General features: G+C 41.6%; 1 protein-coding gene across 4 annotated transcripts; it reads left to right on the forward strand.

Annotated features, from left to right (window-relative positions):
* The first annotated feature begins 701 nt into the window (after window positions 1-701).
* Window positions 702-16123, forward strand: LOC131468365 (vasopressin V2 receptor-like). 4 transcript variants are annotated; one of them, XM_058642495.1, is made up of 7 exons: window positions 702-1000; window positions 2025-2100; window positions 8698-9089; window positions 9520-9765; window positions 9993-10139; window positions 11206-11782; window positions 13808-16123. In XM_058642495.1, the coding sequence occupies exons 3-7, from the start codon at window positions 8700-8702 to the stop codon at window positions 14005-14007; spliced, it is 1560 nt and encodes a 519-aa protein (XP_058498478.1). In that variant the 5' UTR covers window positions 702-1000; window positions 2025-2100; window positions 8698-8699; the 3' UTR covers window positions 14008-16123. The 4 variants fall into 4 exon arrangements, with proteins under 4 accessions (XP_058498478.1, XP_058498477.1, XP_058498481.1 ...); XM_058642494.1 differs by having other exon boundaries at window positions 702-996; XM_058642498.1 differs by lacking the exon at window positions 2025-2100.
* The last annotated feature ends 2484 nt before the right edge of the window (window positions 16124-18607 follow it).

Consider the following 18607-nt stretch of genomic DNA (forward strand, 5'->3'; position numbering starts at 1 on the left):
TGCCGAAGCTCTTTCCTTGACTGGAAGTGATGAAATATTAATCGCGTAAAGTCTCTCTCTGTAATGACATTACCGACCACTCAGAACTCAAGTCACCCAGTACCTGTCCTAATCCACAAAATATTCCAACTTTATTCTCGAAATTTCAAGGTTAATCTCAACATGTCGACTTAAATCTCAACTTGATTTCCGGTTTAATTTTGAGATGTCGATTTAAATCTTGACTTATATTCCAACTTGATCTTTGAAATTCCTGTTTAATATCGACATGATATTACAACTTTATTCTCCAAATTTCGCATTTAATATCCACATGTCGACATAAATCTCTAATTGATATTCCTACTTTACTCTCAAAATGTAGTCTTTAATCTCGTCATGGCAAAAAAAATTGGCAAGAATGTCCTTCATGTGTGGCCCTAATATGTCAATTCTTCAGAAATGAGGTTGTGCCTGATTAGAATCCCTTATTAACTTGTTTTTGTCTTCATGAGGACTACTGGTCCTGACAAGCTCTGTGGTTACTGGCATAAGCACTGAGCTTGTCAGGACCAGTAATAACACACACACACACACACACACACACTTCATAGGTATGTTAACAGCTTGCCTTCAATCCTGGCTCCACCCTCAGTCCTAGAGGACAGGCTGTTTGACCCAGGAGGAGGAGGAGGAGGAGATCGAGGGGGAGGTGAGAGCCCGCGGAGCTGATATTCATTTCTGCTGCTGGTGTCGGGGGCACAGTACGCACACGGCTGTCAAATGGATTAGGCAGGAAAACGGACCTCACCACGAGAATACCGTGAAAGGAGCCGCTCACACCTGCGACGGAACTTTGTGAGAAAGGAGCTTTAATCTGGCTTTAATGAAACCTCACTGATGTCCACTGCTTCATTCACTGTCAGCGGACAGAGGCTGGATGTGACAGCGCGGATGATGTGAATATTTTCGGGGGAACTTTTAGTCGCGGAGCTGCATCTTTGAAGTGGACCATTTGTGAGTAAGCGCGTTTGATTTACTCTCTGGACATTGTTTGACTTGATGACTCTTGTGTCACGTGTCAACTTTACAGTTTATTATACACCTGACTTTGAATAACACATCTGTAGCAATTGTTCTCTTGACGGCGAAAACTCAGCGTTAAACTTGCGACTCGCTATTTGTTTACGGTCTAATCAGGTCATTTCTGTGCGTACCATAAATTAGGTTTCTTAACTTTAATATGATATTTTAACATATGACATGTTTTTGCTAACATTTTTAATTAACCTATTCTTATTCAGAGATGTTGTCGTTATTATTTATATTTTTATAGAATTTTATTCCATATGTACTGTAAGTTATTTAGTTCCAACAAACTGTAATAATGAATTTATGTGTTGATTATGAATTGACTTACTTAATATAATTGGAAAAATATTAGATTTATATTATCTTTATATTGGAATTGACTTACTTAATATAATTGGAAAAATATTAGATTTATATTATCTTTATATTGGCAGTGTCATCTGTTTAAGCGATAAAATGTCAACTTAAGATGACTTTCAAACTATAATAGCTTACGTGAAGTCAATACACTTCCTTTTTGTAATTTGGTTTATAAATTGCGCTGCAGCAATTAAATGATTACTAATTAATTACTTAATTGCTGACCAGAAAAAGAAAGAAGAAATTCTGGTTACGTTGGTTCTCTCAGCCAGCAAAGTATCTGTCCAAGTATCCTTGGACTGTGGACAAAAAGGGAAGAAAAAAACAACTTACTGCAATTTATGGATAAAACCCAATAGCTGCAGCCCTAACATAGAGAGTGTCTCTGACATACTGCAGGTGCTTGACTGAAAAGATTTTATGGCAGAGTGTGATTGCAAATGCATATGTTCCCCTGAGTGAAAAAAAAGAAAGAAAGAAAGAAAGAAAGAAAAAAAAGCTCAAGGGTGATGTCAGATTGTTAATGTGATCTGCTCTATCATTTACTGTTAATGGATTGTGTTGGTGACAGCTCTTAATACTTTGTCCCATAGTCACCGATTGCAGAGCAAAAACACACCAAGGGTAAAGGACACGCATGAGAAAGGCTTACCATGCACTGAGAACAAGGTGAGAGGAGACAGGATCATACATAGTACACTCACCTGGGGGGGATGTTCTTTCTCATTGTGTGTGTACAGTATATGTACGGCTGTTTGTGTGTCTGTTTCTTGTCATCCCAGCCTGTATTTTTATTTATTTTTTCAAAAATACAAACCCATGGTCTGCAGATGATTAGAAAAAAATGACGTGAGGTCACGGACTGTGCGTGTGTTTGTGGTGCACACAAGTATGTGTCTTCAAAGCTCATTGATTTATTAGTGCCTGACTTTTCAAATATTGTATTCAAAATAAAAATGGAAATAAAAAAGCAGTGAAGCTGTGATTGAGGAGGGAATTCTCAGTGGCGCTTGTCTTGTTGGTTTTTCACAAATGTAAATTCTTTTGTATGATTACATAAATCCACTGGGGTGGAACCAACGAATCATTTTTGTGTCCGAGAGGACAGTCAACTTTTAAAGGGGGGGGTTTCAATTTAGTCTTTTTCTTAACAGGGAATCAGTTATAGTATCTATTTCATTGTATGACATGGATCAGACCATATCAACTTCACACCTCAGGGCTTGTTTTCTGAAGTGGTTTTACACCGAGGCCCAGTTTCCATTCCTCAGGACTGAACTTTACTATTTATCGTTATGTGTGAAGAAGAGGGTCTCTGTTTTGTTTAGGGCAGATGCTCATTGGAAGTATGCTGGTTAATGATACATAACAAGAAAAACAGCCATCCGTCTTTTAAACAGGCTTTATCAGTGCTGATAAGGGGACTTGGACCTTCTTCCTCTCCAGACCTTTTGAGTTTTGTCCAACAGTCGACATATTATGGAAACAAACTCACAGCGACATTTGTGAATACAACATTGAGTGAGTTCTGCAGCGCACACAAACTTACATGAGGGCAAGTAATGACTGTATTAGTGTGTGCAATGAGGTGTGGTCCCACATGATTAACATTTAATGGGCTTTTCGGGCAAGACAGTATTAGAACAAAGTGTTTACTTTAGTTGCTCATAGGGGCTGCGGTCTTTGGTGAACACCAGAACCTGACTGACACCCACTGGAAGAGAACAATGATTCCTGGAGACAGAGGTGTGAATCCGATTACACCAGTACAGACTGAAAAGCATAAATTCTTATATGTCAAGCATCCACCTGTCATTGAAGGGACTTTTCAGAGAGTGGATTTATGCTGCATATGACAGCAAATGGGGAGTGAAATTACTGATATGTGCGCCGCGAAGAAGAACTTAAGGTCATATCTGCTTTTATCGTGCAGTTGCAGTGTCACACAGTGCACCATGTACGACACGTGACTCGTCCGGGGCTTTATTGTGTAACAATCCATTGATTGGCTTGTAAATAAAGTCTGTTGCCCATGCAGACAAACGAGAATGAGGGCTCACATAAATCACACGGTGTGAATATAATGTTTGATTCGAAAAATAATTTCCAGTCGGCTCAGATGGCAAGTGGTTCAGGCCACTTTAGTCGTGTTTTCATCTGCCAGGATCTTTTAATGAGGCCGATAATTAAAATTTAACTAAAATAATCAGCACACATCACAACCTGTCTTTCTGAGAGGGAGTGATCCTCGACGCCGTTGGGGGGGGGGGGTTGGTTTGGGCAGATGGTGTAAGTGCATATGAAAATAACAGGTGAAAGGTGAAAACAGACAAAAGGACGAAGCAAAGGGGAATTAGCGACAGGATGTTTGAGTGTACACAGGCACGCTAATGAGGAAAGAGAGGGTGTCATTAATCAGATTGGGTCAAACGTGGTCAAAGGGAACTAAGAAAACAGCTGACATTCACACACAAGACAAAAACATGCTACTTTTTACCTTAGAAATGTGTAACTGACTTAAGCCTAGACATGTCAGCTGATTAAATCACAATCACAGAGAATTTCCACATTTTCTCCTCACGTCACACCACACTCTAAAGTTAGGTCATTTGGAATAGCTGTTACATGACATAGTTTTTACCAAAACGTGTATGAACACCAAGAAAACTGGACGGACATGCTGAAAGATGTGAATGCTTGGAAGCTATATGTTTTCTAGCGGATAGAAACTACCTGTTTTTGTCAGCCCTGAGGCGCTGCAGGAACAGGAACAGAATGGAGACGACAAGAAAGATGCTTCCACACCAGTTAGCCTCTGGAGGGGAAGGAGAGGCAGGGATTGACTCTGTCATTAATCAGAGTGAAAGCTTTAAAGTAAAGGGAGGAAGCAAGACTCTGCACTAACTACTAAAAGCAGTGTCTACAGTCCTTCCAGTAGAAAGACGGAATAATTTGTGTTTTACATTAAGTCAATCAGACAGATGGTACTGCTGTGCAGTGCTTGCGTTATTAAGGAGAGAGCAAAGCAGAATACATTTGCAGAGACATGGGTTTATAAAGTGAACCTTAAACGGCATCCATTTACTTTCTCTATGTTCCCTCAGATGAAGGAATTCCCTCTGTGGACAGGAAATGTCAAAGTTTTGAGCTGTCCATTGGTCTCCTATAGTGGAGACAAAGAGCAATTTAAACATAAACTGTCTTGATTTTTTTTTTTTTTTGGATTCATGCACGATGCAAATGAGGCATGGTCATATTGTATTTGGAGATAATAATGTGTGGACTCCAGAGGCTCCGGGAGATGGAAGCTAGACTTTCTCTGAGTAAATCGTTTCACGCACTTTCTCCACAGAGGAGTCTTGACACCATTACAGAAAGTTCTTCCTGCCAGTTGTTAATCCTCTTATTGCATTTCATTGAATGAAATTTGTGGCTATTAGTTTTGCATTACTGTAACACGGTGGATTAATTTCTTAGATCGCAGTCTTATAACGCTTCCCTAAGTCCTTATACATGGACAAAGGGATACTTGAAAGAGAAGATTTTATATAAGAAATTGGTCACATGGGCAAATATATATATATAATGAGATTATATGGAGACCATAAAGGATTGTGGCTGCACAAAGAATCCTCTCATAAATGATGCTGTAATTACAGAGAGGGGCACAAGGTTCCTCAGGGCCCGACAAAGAGAGGCCGCGAGATTCCTTGATGGTAAAAGACTCTGTTGTCTAAACTAAACTGTCTCTAATTAAAGGACAACTTCAAAAAAAGAAACATTAATAAAGAGGTAATAATAATAATAATAATAAAGATTATGATTAGCTTTGATTTGAGCAATCAAAGTAATACAGGTTTTGTTTTGGTTGTAGTGTTGGTGTTGTGGGGTTGGTGTTGTGGTTGCCTGGTGTGGCAGCAAAGGTTCTCTCAAACATCAATCCGCTCAGATTCTCTGCCTCTCATTTTAGGCTACACCTTCAGGGTCCAGCTGACTTGGCTTGTCACGCATTTGTCTAAATACATTTCTCTGACAAAGCCAGCATGTAAGGCACATGTTGACAGCTGTGTTTTCGTGCCCAGTGGCGTCTACACTAGTATGAGCAAAGTGACCATCAGGTCTCAGTAGAGTAGTGACAGAAACCTTGTAAAGTCTTTTTAGTCACACTCAGTTGCACAATACTATCGACTAAAGTCTTCTTTCTATTTTTAGACACGGAAAATATCCAGACACCCATTGAGCATGCATGTATACCTAAGCACTCCTTGCTCATTAGTCAAAATAAAACAATAATATAGTTTTAATCAACTCACACTCTGTGATGACTAACTGAACAAAGGCCTCTTTAGAGCTCTTGAAGCAACTTCTTTCTCCTCATCTTGTGTTTATCTTTATTCTTTTACAATCTCTGGCAGTTTTTTCTTTCTTTTCCTAAACCTTCTCTGTATTGCATTCTTTCATCTTGGGCCCTTCTTTCTCCCTTTGTTTTTACTACATGCTGTTTATTTGACTAAGCGTGCCCACGGCATCCCACGACTCCACATCTCTCTGTCATCTCAATCTTATCAACTTTCTGTTCTTTTGAACCATTTATTTATAAGCAAGGAAAAATAAACTCAAAATTTATTGAGATCAACAGTGCGACTGGTCGGAAGGAAAAGAATGCCTGAGAGAATGGCGAGGGTGGGGGGGGACAAAAATGATGGGATGAGAGCCATTACATGAGCAGAGGTATAAAGGTGGTGGGATAGAAGGGGAAAGCTGTCAAGTCAACCTTGAGAAAAACAAGCAAAAAAAAAAAAAACAGAATTGGATTTGCATCAAACACAAATGGAAGCTTTGAGTCGGACAAACATGCACACTGAACACTTATTACAAAATTGGAGACACACAACAACATTCACAGGGCATAACAGCATTCACATGGCGGCATGATTTGTACCGTGTGTTTCCAGACGTATTTTTTTATTTTTTTTATTTGACTGTCTCAACCAGTTCACCAATTAAGAACGCCGGCTCCAGAGCACAGTGATGCAGTTGTGAGCACTGGTGCCTCACAATGAGAAGGTTCTTTGTTCGAATTCCATTTCACCCAGATACTTGCACCTGGAGATTGTCATTAGGTTAATTGAATACTCTGAAGTGAAGGTAGGTGTGATTGTGAGTGTGCCTGGGTGTTTACGTCTGTTACGCATGGACTGGCTTTTTTTATCATGAGAGAAGACGAAGGAGTCATCAAAATAAGTGAAAACATTCTGGGTAAGCATGTTGTGCAAAACATCATTAACCCGCACTTAAAACACAGCTGGTGCATTAGTTAATAGGAACGGCATCACAGTGTTATCTTAACCACTGGAGCATTAAAAGCAGTATTCAACTCGTCTCCTCCCATCTAAACAGATGGTAAGCATTTCTATGATCAAACTTGGAAACTTCCAAAGCTAAAGAAAAACAAAATGGGAAGGGTTGGACTACTTGTTTTGGATGCTAATGGTGTTGATTCCATGACATGACAATGCAGGAATGGGGTTTCTTTAAGTTTATATTGGTGAAGAGGAAGGACAATAGTTCCAGCCTTCAAGGAGGCTGAGGGGGTATTTGTCAAATGACTCCCTCTGAGATAGGGTGTACTGTATATATGATACGCTATAGGATGTCTATAGGGGGAGCCCTAAAGGTGGAGCAGGTCTAACAGGCAGTCGCATTTGTGATGAGGTGGGAGGGAAATAGTGCAGGACTTGCTGGAGACTTTTGGTAACGAGGAACTGGACTCCTGAGTCGAAAAAGGGTCACAAAAGGCTCTACAGGGAAACAGTTTGATACTCAGGAATTCAAATAACAGCCAAGCAAACAAACCAGGACGGATGAGGCAGATGAGGTCAAAAATACTCAGTCAGGTATAAATAAACCCCAATATATAGAAACTGTGACTAATGCCTGCTCAGTTTGTTTTGGAATAAGTAAAACAAACAAGATTGGAGACAATGAGACACAGGTGTCTCTCATTAGGACATAAAAGTTAATCACATCAGCGTGAAACACATGAGGTCAGGAAGCGGTATCCGGAACAAGAGAGAGCAGTGAAGGCAAAATAAAACAGGAAATGCTGTCAGCAGAGAAAATAGACGAAAGCATGACCTTGAGCAGTGTTTCCCAGTCCTTGTTATCCTCGGGGACTCCTGTCCTGCGCGTTTAGATGCTGCCCTGCTCCAACACACCTGATTCAAATGGTCAGCTCGTCATCAAGCTCTGCAAAAGCAGCAGGGCAACATCGAAAACATTAGCCTGTCTCCGACTGTTTTGGCTTCCAGGGGCACAACTATCCAACATCTGCACTTTTATGATGAAAAGAGCCAGTTTTCTGACGTATTGCCTGATTTACATGTTCCTGTGACATTTCTTCTTTGGCATCGCATAGGCGTTCCGGACCCTTTAGCTCCATTAGCTCCATTAGCTCCTTTAGCTCTGTCTGATTTTTGAGTGATCGTGTCTGCATCCAGATCCAAATTGGTTTGACTTGATGTAGTGGCAAACGTAAACTTAATTCCAAAGCCCCCCAAAGTCGTTAGCTGTAGGCAGGTTCCTATGTGCTTGACTCGTAGGTACTGTTTCAATTGCTCAATCTCCAAGGCAAGGAAGAGTCATGTAAAGGGTTTGCACATTTATTTCCACTTGCCGTACATCCAGGTTACACTTCCATCCACATATATCCAAGCCTCTCTCGGCTCAACAACACATACAAATATTCCCTTGATGTCCCAGGTTGTGAACGATGATCTATAGATTTAACAGTAACATAAAGGTCAAGAAACCTTTTTACACCAAACCTAGCACAGCTTCTAACGGACACGTCCACCAGCGCACATTGCTAGATATTTTCCAGTACTTATTTACCTATACCTCTATCATAGCTGTCAAAGGTACTGAGAGTCCAATTCAGCAATTCAGCAGATGCTTCGGAAAACAAAGAGCTCCTACAGGCTAATGTATTAACATGTATCCCCAAAGGATCTGTGTTTGCTTGTATTTTCAGTGGTAGGATGACAATTAAATCACTCAGCTGACAAATCTAAGGGCAAATTATGGAAATGTAATAAAGGGGTCAGGTGGGATGCAGATCATTTGATAATTCCAAACAAGTAAATGATTTATAAAATAAAATCTAAACATAGACAGTCTCATGACCCTGCATCAGCTTAAATCCTGCTGACCATTTTATGTAGAGCACCACAAAATACTTAAATGAATACTTTGTTTGTCTTACAGGAATGGAAAGCATCAGCGTGGACACAGACTGGGATGGGTTAGCTTCGTCCTCTCTGGTCACTGCTGGAAGGAATAACTTCTCCTCCTCAACCTCGTCCTTTTTTGTGTCTGAGCTGAACTCATACAACACTTCTCACAGTGGGGGATCCTTCTTCGGAATCTTCCCCGAGAATGGTTCCACCACCACACCTCATACGCTGCCCCAGCCCAGGTCCAGGGACCTGGGCCTGGCAAGGGCAGAGATCGCCGTGCTCGGGGTGGTGCTGGCGTTTACCACCCTGGGGAACAGCTTTGTCCTGTGGGTGCTGCTGAGGAGGAGGAAGCAAAATGCACCCATGCATGTGTTCATGGTCAACCTGTGCGTGGCTGACTTAGTGGTGGCCCTCTTTCAGGTCAGATCATGAGCTACATTAGTGGAGTTAGTAGAGCCAGTGAAGGAAAACATGTTTGTTTGTGTGTCTGTGTCTGTGTAAATTACTTTATGTTTTGTATTGTAAAAGAGCAAAACAACTCTGGCCCAGTTGTGTCAATAATGTTTCAGAAATGTCCTAAATCAGCTGGCCAATGTATTTTAGTGGTTTCAACTTTAAACACGTGCATGTTTGAGTCAAAATGAACAACAGTGCTTTTGTTTATGGCAATGAAAGAACATGTCACATGGCGCACTAACAGTGTGGCTCATTTATGCTGTTTTTGGATCAATGTGCAGGTGAACTCAGATGAATGTAGTAAAATCAGGTGATAGAAAAACAACAACCTATTCTTGTTTACTCATTTGTAGGTACCAAAGGATTAAAAATGTTTCTTTTCCTTTAAATTCAGGTTCTACCCCAGCTGATATGGGACATCACGGAGAGGTTTCAGGGACCAGACTTGCTTTGCCGGTCCATCAAGTACTTGCAGATTGTAGGCATGTTTGCTTCCTCTTATATGATAGTTGCCATGACAGTAGACCGGCACCATGCCATCTGCTGTCCCTTGCAGGCCTACCGTGGGGGGGCCATGTCCCGCTGGAACACCCCTGTCATCGTTGCTTGGGCTCTGTCACTAATCCTCAGCATACCACAGGTAGGGACGAGTGAACACACAGGAAAATAAAACCCTCTCTCACATGCCCATACACACACAGATTTACTCTGCTCAGTGGGCGATCACACCCTGATTTCTGCAGCACAACTCAAGGTGCCGGTCTGTTTTTAGCTCAGTGAGGTCATTGCAGGTCAGCTAATGGAGGAAGATGCTGACAGTCATGTATGCGGGAGTGCTGACCACCCTCCTTTTGTTCGGTCTGTTAGGTGTTTATCTTCTCTCGCACGGAAGTGGCTCCTGGAGAGTATGAATGCTGGGGTCACTTTGCTGAGCTGTGGGGGCTGAAGGCCTACATCACTTGGATGACGGTGGCAGTCTTCATCCTGCCTGCTCTCATCATTACCATCTGTCAGGTAATAGTATGGCCGGACTCACAATCTCCATGCAACATCCACAAAGACTATTGTATGCAGCATGATCTAGTATTGAAGGATGTGGCATGAACGCAATGCTGTTTTGTTTTCATCGGGGGTGTATGTGGCAGGCATTGTTTGATAACCCGTGGGGGACAGTGGTTGGTTTTATGTAGCATCTCATGGCAGAGAGGTATTCTTGACTGACTCCCATCGGCCCTGCTGCTCTATTTAGGGAAAGATATTTCCATGGTCCAGCTCTATCTCCTAATTAACACAGCGCTTTCAGGACTACTGCTGAGATGGGTGCTCAGAAAATCTGTCCACTCAGAACCCCCTGCTAGAAAGTGGAACGAACCAGATCTGTGCCAAACTCCTTTTTTCCATCATCACATTTCAGAATGACCCTCATGCAGAGGATAAAGCGGTAGGAGATGGATGGATGGACATTTCAAAATGAGCGGCCTCTTTTTCAGAAATATGATGTAGATTTTGCAGATGGAAATCATTTGAATAGCATGCACCTAACTTGGAAACACATGGAACAGTGAATTAGAGAGGAGAGTTCAATCAAATTGTGCCCCCCCTAAAAGTAAAAGAAATAACAGTTGGCAGCAAGAATCCTCAATTTCTGAAAGAAAAAATAGTGGAAAAATAGCAAGAAAGCAAGTATGAATCACCATTCACTGGTTGATTACAAATTGTTATTTTGGTTGCTCAGGAGAATTAGGAGATTTTTTTCTAATGTAATATAATTTTATGATCGTCTTATTGTAGCAGAGTTGTGAAATAGTTGTTTTTATAGGCTATATAAATGTCCGGCCATGATTTATGGCTGATGGTGAAGACTTACACAAGCTCTCCTTCATATCAAGTTTCCTGTCACTGTTACAGAAAGAAAAAAAAGTGTAAAAAAAGATTTTATACAAGAGCAAAGACAAGCATCGGAGTGTGACATGAGCCAGACATAAAACTTAATCCTCAGGCACACAAAGCTTTGCATGCTGGAATGTCTTGCTTCACGTATTAAACAGTTGTAATTTGGGATATTATCCTTGTCTTTCAGATAAGAATCTTCAGAGAGATTCACAACAATATCTACCTGAAGTCAGAGAGGGTGGTGATGGCAGAGATGAAAAAGAATGAAGTCTTTTTCCGCTTCCACGGCTTTAAAAAGGAGGATGAGAGGAGCAGGGAGAGAGGAAGACGGACATCCGGAGGTGGGGGCAGGGATGGGAGAGTAGTTCAGCTGCTAAAGGGTGCGAATAACAGCCCTCACAGTAACATACACAACAGCCAAGTGGGTGAGTGTTATGAATATGCACCACCAGCTATTCAGTATAACAGCTGCCATGGTGAACATGTAACAACAACAACAACATCGCCATCGCAGCAGCAAATGCTGAACAGCAATGATTGCCAAGAGTCCTACACATCTCACGAGCTGGCCTCAGACTCACCCCGCTGCTCCCTTGACTACGCCCCCTCTCCCCCTCCAACCGCGCCACCTCCAAGCATCACCAAAGCCATGTCCAAGACAGTGAGGATGACTCTGGTCATTGTGCTTGTCTACACGATCTGCTGGTCACCATTCTTCATCGTTCAGTTGTGGGCAGCCTGGGACCCCAACCCTCCAGACCAAGGTCAGTCACATACATGTTCCATGGCGTGGTTAAGACTTGATTGCAACGAGTGTTGCTCTATCTTTGCAACATGCATTTCAGCCTCAAACAAACAAACTAAAAAAGGAAAGATGAATCGCTTGGGTTGTTTTTCTCAGATGTATTGATCCTCGGTCAGTTTTGCCCTTTTAGCGGCCAAAGAACTATAGCCTCTGATCAATGCTGTCCATACTCGGTCTAAATACGGTGTCATTATTCTAAAGATAAACACGACTACCAACCTCTGAATGATGACATCACAAACAGCATCTGGAGATGTATTTACTGGCAGCCAGAGATGAAGGAAGTGAAGCTTTAGGTTTAGCCTGACAGTATGGACCGTCTGTATCCTCTGATCTGAAGCTAAAGACAAACACCTTGGGGCCAGTAAATAAATGTTTATATCCTCTGCTGACTCCGCACTATAACCAGATGTGGACATTTCATCAACAACAATCGGAGCCAGCAGATTGCACACTGTGAAAATCACAAGCAGACACACAGAGCAAGCCACGTAAGCTTGCTCACACAGACGAGCCGGCACATGCACAGTGCACATGTACAGTGCACATGCAGTCACCTACAAGTATGCATACACATGAAGGATCCTTACTGGCAGAAAACTACACACACACACACAGATTCGCACACCTGTCCATGTAAGGACACTACACTGACTTCCAATCATTTGGTCAGCCTTACCCTTAACCATAACCAGCTCATGCCTAACCCTGACCTTAACCTACCCACAATTCAAATCCAAGGCCCAGACCTAATCCAGTTCCTAAGAAATTACAGTTAGGTTGCCTAATTTGGACCAGACTTTGGTCTCAGTAAGGACAGTGTCAGTGGCCAGTGTTTATGCCAGAAAAGGTCCGAAAGAGGCAGCAACTACAAGTGCACACATACGCTCGCACAAAATTTGATTATCGTCAATTTTGAATTCCAAAAATCAGTTTGCCCTTTTCCGTTGTCCTCGACTGGCCGCAGTGAAATAAGAATGTTTTCTTAATGACATAAGACTTATTATTAGCATAACATTAACAGAAAAATGGAAAAGGGAAGGTTTTGTCCCTCTGAGATACAGACTATCCTTTTGCAATTTCCAAAGGAAATAAAATGAAAAACAATTATGCTAAATGGTTTATATTCAATCTGAATAGCTGTTTTGTAGATTTATGGTTGTTTCATAAGAGACAGCAGAAAAAAGATGTGGTCTGTAATGTGATTAGGCCACAGCTGGAGGAACAATCTCCTATAGCTCACAAACTCTACATGTAACAGTTCACACTTTTATATATATATATATATATATATATACAGTATATTTTAAATTTTTCTAAGGCACAAGTGCAGTATGCTTCTTTCAACTTCTTCAACTTAACATTAAAGTTCAGTAACAACATGGTAATAAGGAGCTAAATGACTGTAATATCATTGTATTTGGGGCGAAGGATAGCTCAGTGGTAGAGCACGTTGTCTTTCAACACAAAGGTTGTGGGTTTGATTTTGTTTACCATTTCTAATTTCCATTTCTGCAATAACAAAAGTAATAGTGTGGTAATAGATAATATTACAGTGATACTACATTATTTACAGACAAATACCCAGGTAACAGTTTGATAATGGCAATTACTACAAGTTATCATCAGTGTACTGAATCAAAAATGTTTATTACTCTATTATAAAGTTGAAATGTAATCCTCCTTTATGTCTCACATACATTTTTAGACATTATTATCGAGCCATTATTTGGTGATGACTCAAGAAAGAAGATGGTATTACCATAATATTACTTTCCATTTACAAAATGATTACTACACGATTACCATATAGTTAGTGTACTGTAATGTAGTGTGTTAACAATTTAAAAAACTATGTATACAACATATTGCAAGAAGTAAGAAGTGCAGTGTAAAAAAAACACAATTTGGTATAATTACTACATGTACTGTATGTGTTTTTACTGTCTCCTCATGTGTGCGTGCGTGACTGTGTCCACTGCAGGAGTGGCCTTCACTATCCTGATGCTGCTGGCGAGTCTGAACTCGTGCACCAACCCGTGGATCTACACAGCTTTCTCCAGCAGCGTGTCCAGAGAGCTGCAGAAACTGCTGCACTGTTGGTCACGGCCCGGCCGCCGGGGCTCGCTGCCCGACGACTCCACCACAACACACACTTCCACCACCAAGGACAACCTGTACTGACAGACACTGATGTAGCAGAAACATGACATTTTTCAGAAGACCTGTATGGGGGCACATGCTCGGAGCAAGGTCAAGGCCCCCACCACCACTACCACAACCATCTCTACCATGGCAGCCCGAGAACAGAAAGCGATGACCTCCACCAGATGTTTCCAACAACAAAGGAGCTGTACCGTCAACATGACGTCTGTGTGTTATCGCCTGCCTTCTGCACCTCAGCAGTAAAGAAGGGTGTCATTGAAGATGTCAACACCACTTTACGAGCACACCGTGGAATATAGAGTGGGAGCATCTGCAATATAAAATGTCCTTGAGAGTAAAGACATTTTCACCCCTGTTGTATAAGCCTGCTGCATTGATCTGTATGAGAAACTTGGCCCTGCGCAGACAGAGCAGAGCAGCAGGAATGCAAAGGGTGGATCACCACATTAATAATTTTACGGCACGCCTAATGTACAAGGCAGAAGACAAAGCCGTGGGAGCAGTGAAAACAAACCAGAAGGCGACAGGAGAGAGCGAGAGAGAAAGACAGGGAGAACGAGACTGCTGTTGGACAGAGAACAGACGGGGGATGACATGGATGTTCCAGCTGCAGGAGTCGTCCTAAGGAACATTGTGGTTGAAATCTAATAATGTGAACAAACTTTGTTAAATCTAAGAAAGTAGATTAGGGATGGTGGATACTTGAGTCTGAATTCATATTCGCTCAGGAGAAATCATGTTCTAATAAAACAATAGTGATTTGTGAGCAGGATGGTAGGACATTATGTGAGGACAGTGCAGTACAGTCAACACACACACAGACACACCGCCCCCTTATAGTATCGGAGTATTGTGGATGAATCTGCACACAAAGGAACAGAAGTTGAGGGTCAGGCCCTGGACAATTCAGGTTTCCACAACTAATGTGTTTTGTACAAACACGACATACAAGGTACACAAAATTGCCTTCCTGTCTTTATGCCGTGAAATTATGAAGCGCGAAGACACAGGAAGGAAAACCAACAGTAAACATTCAGCAGCATTCCATGGACAACGATGAGCTCTGTAACATGTATTTATTGACAATGTAAGGCACATTATTATATTATGTTACATTTTATGTAAGATAAATGTTGAATGTATATCACACAAACACAATGGTCCGATATGTGTAAGAGAAACAAGGAGATGCCAAAGCAAAGTTGTTGTTTTTTTGTTGTTTTTTTTGAAAGCTGCACTGTTCCAGGTCTTAACGGTAGAGCTATTGCAAAGTGTATCAAAGCTACATAGAAACAACTGCATGTCAGTTTCAGGACAGTGATAATACTCCCAGTCAAAGCCAAGTGCCTGTCATGCCAGTAGACATTTTTAGAGGGACCTCCCTCACTGGGTTAATCTTATTCTTAGACAGAGTTGCCACCAGAGCAGAGATCACTCACTGTGTCATATCACATCATGAGCCATGTGTTGTTTTATCTCTTTATTTATTGTTGCATAAATGCAAAATATACATGTGTTTCAGTTTCTGTTACTGCCTTTTGCTCATGTTTATTTTATTTTATATGACTGGTTGATTGCATAACGCTCAACTGGCAGATAGAAAAAATAATATTATCACATTTGTGTTATAAAATGACGGCAAATATAAACCACTGAAAACACAATAGGTAACGTAATAACTTTCCGTTCATAAAATTAGATTAGAATTTATTGTACTAGATGTTTCTGACATAAATGGTGTTGTTTTTTTCTTCAGGGCTCAGTTGGAGCCAGTGCAGCACTTTTCTTTCATCAGAGAGCACTGTTCCGTGAGTCTGCAGGACAATACTGCGATGCTTTCAAAGTGTCTCAGGAGTACTTGTCTGGGTCGAAAGGAGAAGCCTCACCTTTTCCTCTCTGCAGTCGTGGTGTTTTGGTTTTCAGCACGCTTCTGTTGTGCATTTGTTCCCCAGGCACAAGCCTCCACTTTGATTCTCCGCCAAATGGAAGGCTACAGCAACAACGTTCCTTTTCTCACTTTGTTATATCAGGAAAAAGATGAACTTCTCCTAAGCCCGGTGGGTGTCCTTTTCATCTTCCTGTCAGGAAGTTTAGCGGTCAGGAGGAGGATTCTTCTCTGCTGATGGGACCGGACCTCAGGACCATCCAGACTCCTTGTTGCTTTATGGGAGAGGCTAAAACACTTTGCCGTGCATTGTACTGCCTGTACAGCCATTAGTGGACATTATAAAGACTAAATAATGAATGAATTCTATAAGGAGAGTTGTGTGGTACAAACACTTTAAAATATCTACTAAAATTAGACCAATAATTGCAGATGATTCCACTGACTCTGTCTTGCTTCCTGTGGACAGAAAACCTGTCGGTAGCTGTTTTCACCCGTCATCTGTCAGAGTATGGACAATGTAGCCTTTTTAGATGCCGCGTCCGTGTTCACGCTGACTGTACTGATGGTTCATGTCTAAACTCAAGGTCACATCTTCATCACACTGGGGCAGCGCTTCCTGCCAGGTCAGTGACTATGATGGGGGGTATATGAGAAACAAATGACCCAGCTCTATGACTGTAACAAGGGCAAAAGTATAGGTGAACTTTCCTCTTGAAACCATTATGGTGTCAGCCAAAGAGTCCATCACAATGGCTCTAATGAATGACGGAGCCCCCCAGCCTTGACCAAAGTCGGTATAAATCAGACCTGGAGCCACAAGCTTCACTACACTAAGCAATGTGTCTGCACTGCTTAACTCAAGATCTCCACAGGGTGCTGCTAAGGTCATTCTAAGACACCGGGAGGCGTATCTGGTCCTCACCATCTTACACAACATATCTGTCTGTCTGTGACATTTATGCACTTTTTTTCATTACTTAAAGCAAGGTTGAGTTTGCGCTTCAGCAAGACACTGTCGTCGTTGTTTTTCCTCATAGTAAACACAGGCATGTGTTTTATCAGATGCTTTCCCAGGATTTATGTACGAAGAAGCAGTTTGTAGTGACTTCTTGTTGTATTTCATGGCAATCCATGAGATGTGCACAAAAAATAAGAAAGCTGTAACAGTGATGACACTTTTACTGTGAAATGTGGGGAGGATGATTTATAGATATTTATGAGGGGAGGAAAGGAGTGTGTTTTTCTCATACATATGGTGACTGGTGCTATACTGGCAACTGCATTGACAGGAACAGCAGATTAGAGGATGCCCATAAAGGACAGGAAGAGGGGGGTTTATTGTGCAGCTATACATACAACGGACCCCACTGTGCATACAGATCCATGACATAGTCTGAACAATACCTGTTACATGGTAAGGAAGGGGAAGCTGGTTTTCTGATGTATGTATGAAGTATGAAGAACATGTAGGAGAAGCAGTGTTTCAAGGCAAAGACTGAAAGTCTTCATGTGAGAATCATATGTGCGACGCCTGTTTCCACATTGCTGACTCCCACTAAGCCCATCCATGTCTGCCCCCGGAGTTACACACCTCTGTCAAAGCAGCTTTTCTTTGCCTCACAGCACACACACACACACACACACAGATTCATCTATACGTTACAATATGCTTTACTTTGGTAAATCCATATTTAAACCATGTCTTTAATTATTAAAAATAAACTTGGTTCTGACTTGTTTGTTTGCTTGACTTTGTATGTTATTGTCTGAATTGGCAAATAAATATTTCACCACTGTAGGAATAAATTGTGACTTCCTCTGAGTGCATTCATTTAGCAACAACAAACTCAAAGTAATCCAAGTCTACATCCGCAATAATCTGATGTGTTGGTTGGAGATATACTCTCAGAGCTCCATCACAAAGAGGGGGAAGAGTCAGCCTAGACTCAGTCAGTGGCTCACTTTGAGTGCTTGTTTGTTGATTCCACTTACTGAATTCCACCCTCCATGTACATTCAATCATCCTTCACTTGCCACAGACTAACAGGTGACTCCACGAGGGAGTGTCTGTACATTGCGATGTGTCTATTTTTCCCCTTGTGAAGGTGATGGAAGACAAATGCTGAGTCAGGATTAGACCACAGAAGTGTCAGAAGTGTGTTTGTTTACGCTGACAAAGCGACAGAAAATGCAGACGTGAGATATGTCCAGTGTACACTGCAGGACCTTCACGAGTGGATCAAGTTACTCATACACGGAATTTGCATTATTCTCACAGGAGTTGGTGAGAAGCTGCAGTTGTGCTGCAGATTCTTTCTTTAACAAAATGCAGCATATTCCCTACAGACAACAGTGACTTAGGCCAGACTCTGCTACGTTTAAATCTCTTCAACAAGTGGTGACAAACTGAAGTAGATGTAAAACAGAAGTACACTCCAAGGTGCATGGTTATGTTCGCAGCTGATACTGAACCATTACTGCCCATGGGGAAGTGATTGGGCTTCCACTCTTCTAAAAAAAAGCAGCACAGAGCTGCCACAGTGTGTTAAAAAGTGGCATTGCAGCGCTCTCCCGACTGTATACTGCAAGACTATTCAACTACAAACTCAGTTGGGCCGCATTTTCAAACAAAGAAATGTAGCTGGGCCAGACATTTTCTGCAGCCAGTGAGCAGCAGGTGATGACAAATTTAACATCTCAAACATCTCAACATCTCAAAGCGCCTTTAAC

This window comes from Solea solea, chromosome 11, assembly GCF_958295425.1.
Source record: "Solea solea chromosome 11, fSolSol10.1, whole genome shotgun sequence".
NCBI lineage: Eukaryota > Metazoa > Chordata > Actinopteri > Pleuronectiformes > Soleidae > Solea > Solea solea.

What these genes read in the sequence shown, in the direction of transcription:
- LOC131468365 (XM_058642495.1), top strand. Translation starts at nt 8,700, where the DNA reads ATGGAAAGCATCAGCGTGGACACAGACTGGGATGGGTTAGCTTCGTCC. An exon ending in TAGTGGTGGCCCTCTTTCAG is followed by an intron (nt 9,090 to 9,519) that starts GTCAGATCATGA and finishes CTTTAAATTCAG; the next exon opens with GTTCTACCCCAGCTGATATG. An exon ending in TCATCATTACCATCTGTCAG is followed by an intron (nt 10,140 to 11,205) that starts GTAATAGTATGG and finishes CTTGTCTTTCAG; the next exon opens with ATAAGAATCTTCAGAGAGAT.